The following is a 14,038-nucleotide window of genomic DNA, read 5'->3' as shown; positions in this document are numbered from 1 at the left end:
CGTTCACCGATGCATCGGGATTTTTGCACTCCGAACTGGGATGTTTGATCTCCATTCTTTGATGCGGCTTCAACTGGACGCGCGTCACCTCATCGCGCAGTTTCAAAATTTGCCGTCGGTGACTTTGAAGTAGAGGGAACGCCCATATATGGTACGGTGTCTGTGTGACCCAGAGAAAGATGAGTTCTTCGGAAATAATTCCAAAATGAATCGACTGAGACTGCCGTCGCCCAAAGTTTCCCGTTCCCACCAATGAAGCTGCTCCAAGCTTCTCCTTCGAGTGAGCCTGCATTTCCGCACACCCGACTCAGTCGTCAGCTGAGGCAAAACCATCTACTAGGATTTCCTGCAACTAGTATCCTAGTTGCGGCATCGTCAATCCAAGAAAATCGTCCAATACGATGATGGGCGTAAGCTTGTCCAGGCCATGGGACGAATCAACCTATGGATGTCTACTTCCCTCCTGTATTTAGCCTGATCAAGCTACAGTTGAGACGGTACTACTCTGCGATTCGGTTTGCTATCCAAGTATTAGGTGCTGAGAGAAACTGCTTCCAGTCCTCTTCGGCGTCCATAAATAGGGCGTATTTATCTTTCTATAAATCCTTCCATGACACGTCTGGCACAACAGACGATTCAAATTTTCGTATGTTATGGTATACGGTAATGATGACGGCCTAGTTGGCTGGGCGGTTCTACGTTCGGTTGACTGGGATCCAATGGGTCAACTAACGACGGATACCGGATACAGTTTCCGGAGGTCCAGAAGCGACAGGATATACTCTGGTGACAAGGTGCCAGACTGCAACCCTCGGGCAAATGCCGGAAGGTCAAAAGTAGCAAGCGAACTACCAGCATGCTAGAGTGACATGGCGCAGTCCACAGTCTGCTCTAACTGTACGCTTTTATCATCGGCTTCTCATGAGTAGGCCGCCCACTTACCATGTGTTTGGTCAGGTCCACTAGATACTTATTCGTCCTTTTGTGCTTGAAATTTAGGCCCCCCTAACCTGCTTTTGATTACGATAGCAGATGAACCGGGAAAATTCCAACTTAGTGCGTGTCGGCGATGTCGACTAGGCCAATATGCGTCAGATACAGGCAGTAAACTCAGCGCAGATCAATTTGGCAACCAAGTTCGTACCAACACTTTCATTGTTTTGAACTCCCTTGTGGGCTACCAAACCAGGCTTCGATTTGCAACACTTGCTACATTTCCCACACATGAACCTAAAGAGTCCCTCATTTGTACTGGTTGAAGATGGTGCGAAGGCGCCGGATAATTCGTATGATAACTGTCGAAGCTAGTCAGCACACTGATTAGTGAATGGTAACTAGTGGTAGGTAGTTTGTGGTGGCTCATTCTTCACAATGCACACAACAACCACACAAGCTCATATCATATTCAGAGAGGGGGAATTTCACGTCCAGAGACAACACTTAACCCCAAATACTTGGAATATCTTTTCGAAATTAGAACGCAGTTACAGAAGGATGAACTCCGATGCATATCATAATTTCTGTGAAACGCTCGTTTATACATAGGAAAACTTGCGTAGAATATAAGAAATATACGTTATTTATTCGAAGGCATAATATCTATGCTACTCTAACAGACGTTTATGAATTTTTTTAAACTTACATATGTTGAATACGGCTGTTAGTCGATGATACTTGCGTTCTCGGTGTCAGCTTTCCCCAGATTCCCGGAACAAGCGCTTGGAACCGAAGTCACCTGAGAATGATTGCAGCGGGCTTCCACCAAGTCTTTCATCATCTTTATTTATTAATGTTTCAGAGCCAACCATTCAAACAAAAAATGTGTGAACGGAAGCGAGGCATTAACGCTGGAAAATAATGTCAGGCTCTCGCGGATCATGGTGATGATGATGGTGATATGCCATGATGAGTAGTTAGTAGAGTTCGGACTTTTGGTGAGTGTCGAATATTAATTAACTTTCAGATCATAATCAAGCCTTGTGAACAAAGGTACAAAGCGGAAGGTGGTAACACGCCCTACCGTTCTACACAAAGAGAATATGAGAAAATTATTCACAATACCTGCGGTTCTGGACTTGCAATAATATTTCACTACGCGAGTGGGGTGAAAATTGCTTCCCGAATGAGTTAGATTAAGGAATCAAGATACCTCACTGTTTAGTCTCGAAATTACTGGCAGCGTGTCGAATCCAGAACCTTCACCTCGGGCAACTGTGACTAGGCTTTTGCAACGCAGCGATTACTCACTGCTTGTGCTAACCTCTGGCATTATGATGGCTGCCTACCAAAACGGTTCTGTGGCTGAATTATTACTATTATTATGTTCTTAGTATGAATACTGGTATTTTATCACTGAATTTCAGTAGATTATCTTCAACTCTAGTGCCGTAAGGATTGCCCGGGTAAAACTAAGTGAATAGTGCTACGCAAATTGAATCTGTTTGGGAAAATGGGACACAGTACAAATATATTTACAAGCACATGCCTAATGCGTTTCATTTGACCGTTGCCAACTCGGGTGACTGTACAGTTGATTTTTACCTGGTCGTGATAAGTCCGTCAAGGTCAAAGTTTTGGATTGCAAATGTTCTAGTACTCATTCAAATTCCACGGTAAAATGCTGTCGACGAGGGTGACAGTGGAACGCGTCTTGAAACCGACTGATTTTTAGTTCGGAATAATTTTGAACCTGATATCCCAGCAGCGCATACGCTCGGTGGCGTTGATTCATTTTTGTTATATTCATCTGCAAACTCCCACCAGCCCTCTGATATATCTGAACGTCAAACTGTATGCCTATCTACTGAAACCGAGAAAGGGGATAAGGGTAGGAGGCCACTGAAAGGTATTCAGCAAACATTTATGTGAACGGTCGTTCCGAGAACAATCCTACAGGTTTTGTTGTGAATTGGCCATGTGCTGAAATATTCTGTTATATTGCTTGCTGTTGTGTTGGTCTGATTTTTAGCACGGATTCTACCTCTGTTACTTGGCCTCCCCGTTGTGTTGATTGCTGTGTTGCAACTAAAACGTCTGTGAAAAGAATGGATAAGTGTTCTGAATAAGATAAGTCCAGCTTAGAGTTTGCCCCGTTTTACGTGCATATACGTAGACAGTTTGATGAATCCAGTAAAACATCGGCCTTTTGCCAGTCTCGTCAGATTGCAACTGCGGAAAAAGACGATTCCAAACGATTGGTTACCAGTCTGATTGTTAGATGAACAGTCACCGTCCCACCGACTACAACTAACTATTTGATGGAGTTGTGACGGATTGTTTCAGTACTTGTTCAAAGTCTATGGTGCTGATTTTGACAACGCTTCTCTTGTCCGGTTGGAGTGAACAAAATACATATCGGAATCAAAGGGGAGAGTCGGCAGATGACCCTGACACTCTCCTACGTGTTTCAGTGGGCTGGTCCATTTTACTCGCCCCGTGAATCCTTCGTGCAATAGGAGGTCTCGTCTAATGTGGATACACGTGGACAAATTGGTGGATCCAATAAGACAACAGCATTTTGCTAGTCCCGTCAGAATTCACCTGCAAAAAAGGCGACTGTGTTGTCGCTTTGCGTTTCACTGTTGGGTCCCTGGCAGGTTTCATTCCTTCTCTGGTAATCGGTCTCTCCGTTGTGTTTTTCGTAGCCTGACCATCTTGGCGGAACCTTACATGAGGAGCGGTAAATTCTTGTTCTGCTTCAATTTCATAAGGTTCATCTCGGGATTGTTCATCGGAGTTATATTTATTGACAGCCTTCGTTACATAAAGCCCACAGGGAAAAAGCCAGTCCCAGGGCGAAACATTTGCTGCGTTTATGCTGCAAAAAAGTCTCTCATTTCAATCACGTGACTCTTCACTTACATTAAGAGGGAATGTAGACTGAATAAATCCTGTATAGGGAACTTCAGATTAATGAAGCGTTCTGAAACCGTCTGATCGCAGTAGCGATGACGCCAGAAACATCAGCTCAGCCAGTTGTTTATTAGCGCTGAAGTAATCAGTCAGATCAGGGTCTTATAATCCATGATGTTGTGCATCGGGTTCAACCACCCACAGGCGACAATCTTATCTGTTCCATACTGAAGAGTTTGATCCCGTAGAAATTAGATATATAAACACTCTGACGGATCAGATAAACCAAATGAGATGGCATTGTGTTGATAAGCTACATTTCATAAATAATAATCGCCCCAATTAAATGGCTCTTGGTATTCCGATTGTGGGAACTTCAAAATCCACTGCGTAAGCTTTCAAAAGAACCTATGCTCACCTCCCATTCCCTTCTTTCTGAAACTTCATATGACAATTTTCTATGTTCAGACCAGTGAGTCAATATTTTGAGAGCGTGGATACAGCTAATCCCGATTATCAAGACCACAGTGGTGTTCGTTTGTGTAATTTTCGCATCATCCCTGAAAGAGACTCAAAATTTATTCGATAATCCTTGGCCTTCACGAGAATTTATCATTAGTTGAGCACGATGAGAGCCTGCGCGTCTGCAGCTCGCGGTATCCGAACATCAGCAAAAGCACTAAAAACCGCTTATCATGTTGAAGCAGATTAATATGGTATCAATCTGGGTTTTCAGTTGTGTACGTCACCTACCATAAGCTAGATTGCTTCGACATTTCCAGATCTACGTTTGTGATTGCAACGAGATAAGTTATCACAATGCAAGTTAGGTACGAATTTGTTTAAAGTGGCATCGGTCAAGTGTCGCATTTTCTGTCGAAATTTTGAGCTGCGAAAATTGCCTGTCTTCTGTAACTTGATACCCGCGATAGACGATGGTTGGTATGTCGGGAAACGCACAAGTCCACGCAAAATTAGTTGCTTCTCCAATTTTGTCAGTGAAGATACAAACGTGGTTCTGCGTCGTTGTATGCAATGGGTTCTGATTTTCAAGAGTGTCCTTCGTTCTCCCGGTTTCCCTAAAGACGTGCACCTGTTGTCACGTTTTGGTAATTACGTTTGGCATACATCAATTCGCAACGTGGCGCCGGGATGAAAACCATATTGATTGTGGAGTAATACTGTGTTTCGTTGCATCAGACCTGCCTTAAAATGACGTTAGCGGATTACTCCGTTTTGCGCCATTTGATGTCATCCTCTGTCTTCTGGCCCACATATTATGCAGTGGCTGTGCAATGAACCGGTATTTCAAGTTAATTGACGTGAAAATCGGACAAAAGCATTTCTGCAACGACGATCCCAACAAGAGGACTTATCAGAATGATATGTGTGTCTCTGTTATTGTCTTGTGTGCATTTATTTTTGGAAAACATTGTTATGCAACGTGTCAGCTCATGCATACATCAGATTCGCCTTCAAATGGGGTGAGCAGATTATGTCGTTTAGCACCGTCTGACTTCATCCTTTACGGCACCGGAACGGTAGGCAAAGTTAGTGAGATACAAACCTGTGTGAAAAGAGACAAGTTTTCTTTAGATGACAAGAATTGTCCAAAAATGGTCCACATTTAAGCTATCAGCAGATCAATCTGGATAAAATTCATTTTTGCCTATTCCTTCATCCATTTATGTAATTCAAATTTGGAGGGCTTCTCCTTCAATTATTTGGGTTTTCGGTTTTTCTCAGATGATAATATATGCCACGCTGATATCAGTGAAACACCATGAGGGTGAGCAATATTCTGGATGAGCGAGATCTCATAGAGATTTACAGTGCTCCCTGTATTGTCTTACGGGTAGAAACGTTGATTAATATTCCCCGAATCATGTCGTTTTGTAGGAATGTTCACAATGGACCTCCGATTTCGCTGGTGCTTATGATTTTCTGATTTAAAACTCATGCGTAATTTTACACTGTAGTGGGACAGATGATGCACATACGCGAATCTGTGGCATACTATTTGTATGATTCTAGACAAGTACGGCTGCATTGTGGATACCACCGAATCTCAGAGCATAAATGTCACGCTACATTCTGGGTTGTTTCGCAGTATGGCTTTGAATTTTAAGACCTATGTGGCTCCTCGATCAAGGGCCGTCGTCTCAGAACCATAGGTGATGTAAACTAATGTAGACGGATCCACAACTGGTCGAGTGTTCGGGTGTGTAAGAGAGATTTTAATCGAGGAAAGTGTGATGGTAAGGAAGAGACTCCAAGAAGACTGCGCATGTCGGTTTGAATTTCCGTTCGGGATAAAGCAAGTAACTTATGACGACATTATTTAGGCGAACTATCTCGTTGCAAGCATCATTCCGGACATGACAGCAATAAAAGAAATTGGGGCAAACTAGATGACGTTTAAGGCTGAATATTCAGATTGATTCCCCTCCTCAAACATGGTAAGCAGTTTATAGTGAATCTGCTGATTTTCATTCATTCAACAATTATCATATTGGGAGAAGGCTACTCATCCAAAGACAAGGATTTATCGCAAAGTATTCTCATCAGAAAGATGAACTAAAATTTCCCAAATGGATACAACCAAACCACCCGGTTTCTGGTTGGGAGACACTCACGACCATTCTCCATTTGCACAACCAAAACTTCCTTGCAACACTAACAGAACCAGTTGTATAAAGATTTAGTGATTGATGATATTTATTTCAAGACGAATTACCACTCAACCTGATTGTAATGTCTTTGGATTTTACTGGGACTGACTCAAAAATGGGTATATTACTAGAATCAGCATGATATGGCTGCTAATCCGTCTCATTGGCATTCCTGATAACAGTTATCATTCAGATTGGCTGACTGAGTGTCTGGAAGTTTTGACATCATCAAAGGATAGTGGTAAACCAGAAGCGAATCCTTTCCTTTGCTTCACAATATGGCGTCCACCTGAAAACTGCTAGCGCGGCAGCGGCGTGTACTGATGACACGTTGACGCGGATGATGAAGATCACGTTGAAGATGATGATGATGATGATGTTGATGAAGATCCTGGCGATTATATCGATCGTGATGATGATAATGATGATGGTGCGGAATGATTGAATCACTTGATTTTCTCAAATTTCTCAGACCAAGGACCCGGCTAAACAATACGACGTCACATACGCAGTTGCCACTGTATACATTCATACCGGATTTAGAGGAGGAACCGTGGACAAAATTCATATTACAAACTAGTAAGTCGACCTTTGTTGTTCTAAATGGACCATGTTTGTATTGTATCACCTGGTCCGAGATTCAAATGAACCACATTTTATTTATTTAGCATAATCAATGAAGCCTATTGAGTGCTTTTCGATTTAAAATACAGGTCTACGGATATTTTCAAAGTCTCCAAGTCATTTCGGAAGAAGCTTGTGTGTTTTTTATATTTATTTAGCATAATCAATGAAGCCTATTGAGTGCTTTTCGATTTAAAATACAGGTCTACGGATATTTTCAAAGTCTCCAAGTCATTTCGGAAGAAGCTTGTGGTGTTTTTTACCTTCATTTGGCATTGATTATTTTATCAACGAAATAACCGTTTTTTTATTTGAACATAAAAAACGCGACACAAATGTCGCCAGGTGCTTTGATTTCCTGTTCTGACTCAATTTAAATGAAGGTGTTTTGTTTCAGCTCACAGAAATCCCTTTATTACATTTGGGCTTGAGACAGCCCGTCAATCATCTAGCCCACGCGTAAAACGGTAATTGCGCTATGAGGTCAAAACTTGATACGACTGGAGTTTACTGTAATCAACTATATGCACTTTCGTTATTCAGTGTTAGACAACAATCAGATTCGGATGTGGTTAACAACCTGTTGACAGGAGCCAGATCTATACTAGGGTAGATGACGTCCCATATTATCTGATATCATGAGAAATATTCGGAATCGTTTTTGGAGATTTTTATCTTGGAATTGAGGGTTGTTTATGTCCAACTGCTGAGAATTACTGTCGAGCCCTTTCACACTTACTCCAAACCATCACCAGCTCGGATCTCATGAAACTCCAGGTAGTTTCAAACCGGACCAATCACGGCCCGGCTAGTGGTTTTAGCACATAACCGCTTGGCTGGTCACCAATATGATCGGCTCTCGCTGGCGCGAGACCGAGCGCCACGGTTACAGTCAATGGGAGAGAAAGGTGAAACTCTCCCATGCACCTTGTTTTTGACAAACAGCATAAGCTGTTTCTTCTCGAAAGCGTCCTCTGGTACTTCCGGGGATATTCACTGATTATTGCGCAATTACAAACGAATGCTGTAAAGCATTCCGTAATTAACTGCCTTCCATTGGATCAAGGCGCGGTTACATAAAAACTACATACTTTTCGCATTCATCCATTAGTAGTACCCACAGTTACACACCTTATCGCTCCAAATGTTGCTTGCATAACACCGATTTCCATTTATCTCCGTTAGGTTGACCACAGCTGCTGGTCGTTTAGTCAGCTCCTCGGTTGTATCATGACAATTCTAAAGCTGAGTCCTATTTACTCGTTCCGATCATTGGCTCTTTTGAAGCAGTAAAGAGTTCGCACAGCGGTCGTTAACAACAAACGGAACATGGCATCGACTGCTCGGCTGCCACTAGGAGTACACTGACGAAAATGGTTGCCAGCCTCAAATCTGTGGGCTACAAAACGCGTCTGGCGATTCTTGATCTCTTTCCCCTGGAGTACCGTCGCATCTGACGGAACCTAATTCTTACTTACGCCCTGTTTGAACAAAGCTTAGCAAACAGTTTTTTACCCTTGACCCAGCAAACTCCAGGCGGGGCCATAGTAAGAAAATTTTCAAGCTTAGAGCACGCACCTTTATTATACAAAATTTTTTCTCATTTCGGGTAGTAGCTGCGTGGAATGAGCTTCCTAATTTGGTTTCTGCTCCGCACTGAGAGCATAAAGAGCGGTGCTACACCCTTTTTCACTTGTGCCTTTCATGTGAACGACAGCCACTGACCGACCCCGGAAACTTGGGTGGAAGCCCGCAGCCTGCACATCAATCCGTGAATCCGTGACGATGCCACTACGATTGGTCGCGGAATGCCCAAATGCCAATCAGGTTAGTTCACGTCATGTTTGGAGTAGGTGACCGCGGCCAACGAGGACTGACTTGATCGGTACTGTACTCTAAATATTGCTTGGTTAACTGGAAACTGCTCTAAAGCCGCTCAATCTTCTCTCTTGTTTTAGAATGTCGTTTAATTTGTGCTACGACGTTGCGATCAGTCAGCCACTTTGTTACCGCCATTTGTCAAAGAATTTCTCCTTTTGCTCAAAAGTGATACAAAAATTCTTAATTTCGTGTCAATGATTAATTTGCTATCATATCAGTAATTTTACAATTCCACGCCTAAAAGTTTAATCCCATCAGTAGACATTTAGTACGTGCTTCGTAAATGTCTGTAGTCAGTATGTTTCGTTCGTTCGGGTGAATGTCAGGTCACAAATTTTTAGCGCAACGCAATATTACTGAGGATGTTCGTGCAACCAAATTAGAAATTTAGAAACTAATGATCTAGGTGTAGCGACTTACCACACAATAGGAGCACGAGAATTGAGATACCGTCCAATTATAGAGAGTCGAAAAGTCAGGGTTTGGCTCTAACCACAGACACCCGATCAGTAAGTTTGCGTTCACACCAATGAGATATCCCGAGCTTACTAATGACAACGCTTTCACTCTAATATTGGGCATCTGATAGTTTTTCTATGGTTTTTGTCGTGGATTTTAAAACACATGGCTGTTTAAGTTGGAGTGTTGGCAATATTCTCAGTCTATGGTGTTTTGCTTGTATGTCACAGGGTGCCAGTAATAGTCCGGGTGGAACACATTCCTTTCAGTAAAAGGAAATGCTAATGCTCAGGCCTGCTAACTACACAGAGTCACATCACCGGAAGTTACCAGGATGAGAACGCATTGTCCTTAGGTTGCTTTTCGCCAGGGATTTGCCATCAGCAGAACTACTTACAAACTAGCGGATGACGTCGTATTTTGTGCTGGTGTTATATAGTGATCTGTCTCAACTGGAACGTATGTTACCCGGCTCCCAACAACATGTAGTTCAGTGCATTGTTGGACGTTTTAAATGCAGTAGTCCGCATTTCACACAAAAAGCATCCATCGCAGTTTGTGGGTTTACATATCTAATCAACGGCAGAAGGACTGTCCAGTACGGAATGAGTTTTTTGTTCGTACTGAGGGAAACATCTTTGGAGCCTGTTAATCAACTGTCACACCCCATCTACTCGGTAGCGTTGAATCCTCTGTGATGTACTACTCTGCGATTTCCTATCAGCCCTGTTTTAATTAAACACCAAATGCACGCCTAGCTAATGAAACCCCGAAAGGAGAGACCGGTTGTAAGTTGTTAAAGAGTAGTCAGTGAACCTATGTTTAGAAATACAACATCAAGTAGCCAGTGTGCTAGGAAAACAATGACATAAACAGACGAATACAAACCAGCACCGTCCTGGCGACTTCACGTAAGCATCGCATGCCGTTGTGACTGGCTGTATGAGAACTTATTTGAAGTACATGGGGCTGAGTTGCACTATGGGTCTCTAGTCTAGTTGAGGTATACAAGAGAAATGGATGAAGTTTGAGCAGTGTTAATTCAGTTGACGGACTAACCGAAAACTGCCCTAGCTGCGTTGATCGACCCAAATTATATTGGTCGTCCTTCGAGTAAATCGTGCATTAGTTCATCAGATTTGTGAAAGCGTCTTTATGGTACACAAAACCTGAGAATTCGGACAGTTTGACATGAATTTGTTTTTTTAACGAACGATTTTCATAAAGTCAGTTTGATGGAAAAATACCACTCATTTCTTTTAACGAACGGCAGAACACGATGGGGACCATTTGCGATTCATTTTACTTGTGAAACGTCACACCACAGAGTGCGTGTCCTCTAGGAGCAGACGCTGTGGACAGAATTGATGATGGCTTGGTCCTCGTACCCGACTTCGCATAGCTCCACTAGTTGAACTGATAGCTGAGCTAACCATGGAACCTGAAAACGGAGTGAAAAACGATCTCAGCTTGGTAGTCAATGCAGGCACGCAAACGAATGGTTCACCACGCATATACAAGAAACTAGATAATTAATGAATCACCACACATACGACGGGCCGAGGGTCGTACATGTTTAACACAGGTTTGGACCAATGCCTAAAAACGCTACCAAAGGAACAGGAATGTGTGATCAGGCAAGAGTCACCCTAACGTGCACCAACGAAATTCAGCTTTCAGGAGAAAAAGTGCAATTAATGCTGTTGGGTGGGTAAGATTTTCTGTGAGGCACACTGAAGTTCGGTCGGATACCTGGCCCGAGATTGAAGAAATCACATATGAGAGGTGTTGGCGAGTATCAGCACAGCTGAATCCCAGAGGTTTCGAAGCATCTCGATAAAACGACTTCACTGTTAGCAGAGAACACGCGGGTGATTGAAACTGTGTAAGCGCTGCGAAATAAATTCCTTAGTACTAATATTAACGGTCCCACCCAATCTTGGGGCTCGGCAGGTAGTCACATTCCCCGAGTTCCCGTAAGCCTCATGTAATACTGGAACACAAATTACACATATTTTGACCAATGCTTCCAGAGCAAGAGAAACAAACGAATCCGGGTGAATCTTGTCAGTGATGTTTCGTCCCAGTAAATGCTCAAATGAAACAGACGGTTGACAGGAACTCAGGAAGTGTGCCTACCTAATTAGACCTACCTGATGACGAGAATGGCAGAAGTGTTCGTGAGGTGCTAAAAACCTTCCAGTAACCATCTAACTAGTCCATTATTACTGCTGATCGTGCTCTGCAGATGACTGCGTATTTGAACTGGTAACGATCGTCCATGTTAAGATCGGATTCTGACTGCAAAAGCTGTCAATTGTGAATGTAACGAAAGAGGAACCGATCGAGACGGTTTAGGGAAATCTGAAATCAGTAAGGCAACCTTGATTGTTGATAGCTCGCCAATTATATAAAAGTTAGTCATCCAGACGGGGAAGTGTCCGGGTGGTTTTGGGCTCACCTGTGCTTTTTAATTGATCCCTCTGCACAGAATGGTTTTTCTGAGTTTTATTATTAGGTCTTCACATCATTGGAACCACGAGGAAGAACAGAAGTATCGATATGAACTTAAGCCCCTCCTTCCACCGTTTCAACGCGACTTTCTGGCGGTCCGGCGATGATTTGAATAACAATACCAGTAAGTTTATCCAGAATTGCTCATCTTGCCAAATGTTGCTTCTTCAAACAAATACGGGCCCCTCGTCACGACGAGTGACGTCTAGTGTCACTTCCGAAGAAAATCAGTTACATTAAATTCAACTGAACTGAACAGTAGCCAGACAACATTATTCGGCTGCTCTAAATCTTAGTGTCTTCATATATTCACACCAAGGAATTGGCGATCTCATTGCAGAACGCTTCGGTTTTTTTATTGAACTGATAAAACTACATCACTTGGCGCCTTCTAGGATTCACCCTGGTGATAAAGTGCACAAACATAAAGTCCCTTCGGAAACTAACTCTCAAACTGTTGAAAACCAGGTTTCGGAGTGGTCACCAAACTTCAAGAAAAGTACGATGGTGCTAGTGATATGAGCACCCGATTCGCTTCGAAATTGCCTACAGAATAGTTCTTGTGATGTAATTGAACTAGGGGGTTTTGGCACTCATGCTCGTCTTAGGTGACACCAAGGGTGAATGCATTGACAAATATGGTATACATATTTTTGAACGCCAGTTTGCGTGCACCACGAGGTCAACTCACCTGCTGAATTGTGAAACAATATGTCTGGAATTGATCGAATACTGCCTTGAAACATATGAGCTTATCCGTCTTGGATAAGCGCTTTACCATGGGCTTATGTTGGATCATCACATCCCTGACGATGTCGCCAAATTTTTCCTTGACGACGTGGCGAAGCTGAAAATAACGAGAGGACAAATCGTGTAAGATTGTGAGAGACTTCAAAAGATTTCTTGCGCAGCCATACGGACCACGTTCGAATATCTGGTGGCCTCAAGAAATTCCCGCTAAATTACCCACTGGATTACCGTTCATCTTCTTCCTAGTAGCACACAATATTCTTCACTAAGCAAATCAATTCTGGCCTACAGCGATCTTTGTATCGTGCATTCAGTTGGTTTTGTGGGATGAAACAAAAGAACCTACAAACCTGAAGTGCATGGTGTAGACGTCGCCAAGCAGTTTCGTGTTCTTCTTCGGTTGCGGCCTCCATCAGGCGTCGAGATATTGAGAATAAATGCATATGAGACGATAGTTTTCTATCTACAACTTTCGCCTGCAAACAAGAATACAATTCGGCATTGCATAACGTTAACAAATGCGCTGAAAATGCTGACTGGGAGAATTGTCTTCCTAGATTACTCAATATGAGAGGAAAATAACCAGGCTAACTGTGTACCTATCTATCTATCTATCTATCTATCTATCTATCTATCTATCTATCTATCTATCTATCTATCTATCTATCTATCTATCTATCTATCTATCTATCTATCTATCTATCTATCTATCTATCTATCTATCTATCTATCTATCTATCTATCTATCTATCTATCTATCTATCTATCTATCTATCTATCTATCTATCTATCTATCTATCTATCTATCTATCTATCTATCTATCTATCTATCTATCTATCTATCTATCTATCTATCTATCTATCTATCTATCTATCTATCTATCTATCTATCTATCTATCTGTCTATCGATCTATTTATCTATCTATCAGGCCATCCGTCTAATTAAAACGATGAGTGAAACGCGCATCAGGGGATTCTTTAATCGACGAGCCAGCCAGTGATGCTTGACGCGGCTCCCGTGATGGATGAGCGCCGATATATCTTGTCTAAGTGCAAGTTCATCACACTACTGATCAGCCAGACGTAGTCGCACTGTTCAGTGTTTAAACTACAAGCCAGGAGGTCGCGGGTTCGAGGCTGTTCGGAGTTTCGTGAGTTGCGCAATGCTGATGGTCCCCAAAAAGGATGAAACAGCCGTACAGTGTTTTTCGGCTTTTCAGCACAGATTGGCTACGCCTACAGGATGAAATCTCCACCCAAAAATCCCCAATCTCTAAAAACTAAG

The 14,038-nt window shown here is 42.6% G+C and overlaps 1 protein-coding gene across 1 annotated transcript in view; it reads right to left on the bottom strand.

The window, feature by feature from the left end:
• Window positions 1–10,827: 10,827 nt before the first annotated feature.
• The window catches only part of T265_10492 (hypothetical protein), a gene marked incomplete at both ends in the record, with an annotated part of 17,293 nt that continues 14,082 nt past the window's right edge, over window positions 10,828–14,038 (bottom strand). Inside the window, 3 exons of the mRNA XM_009176875.1 lie at window positions 10,828–10,929; window positions 12,694–12,849; window positions 13,103–13,228. Of these exons, the coding sequence (XP_009175139.1) occupies window positions 10,828–10,929; window positions 12,694–12,849; window positions 13,103–13,228 (384 nt within the window). The remainder of the gene's footprint in view (window positions 10,930–12,693; window positions 12,850–13,102; window positions 13,229–14,038) is intronic.

Source organism: Opisthorchis viverrini, assembly GCF_000715545.1.
Source record: "Opisthorchis viverrini unplaced genomic scaffold opera_v5_370, whole genome shotgun sequence".
NCBI lineage: Eukaryota > Metazoa > Platyhelminthes > Trematoda > Opisthorchiida > Opisthorchiidae > Opisthorchis > Opisthorchis viverrini.
Note: the sequence above shows the minus strand (reverse complement) of the source record. Positions and strands in the feature narration are given on the sequence as shown.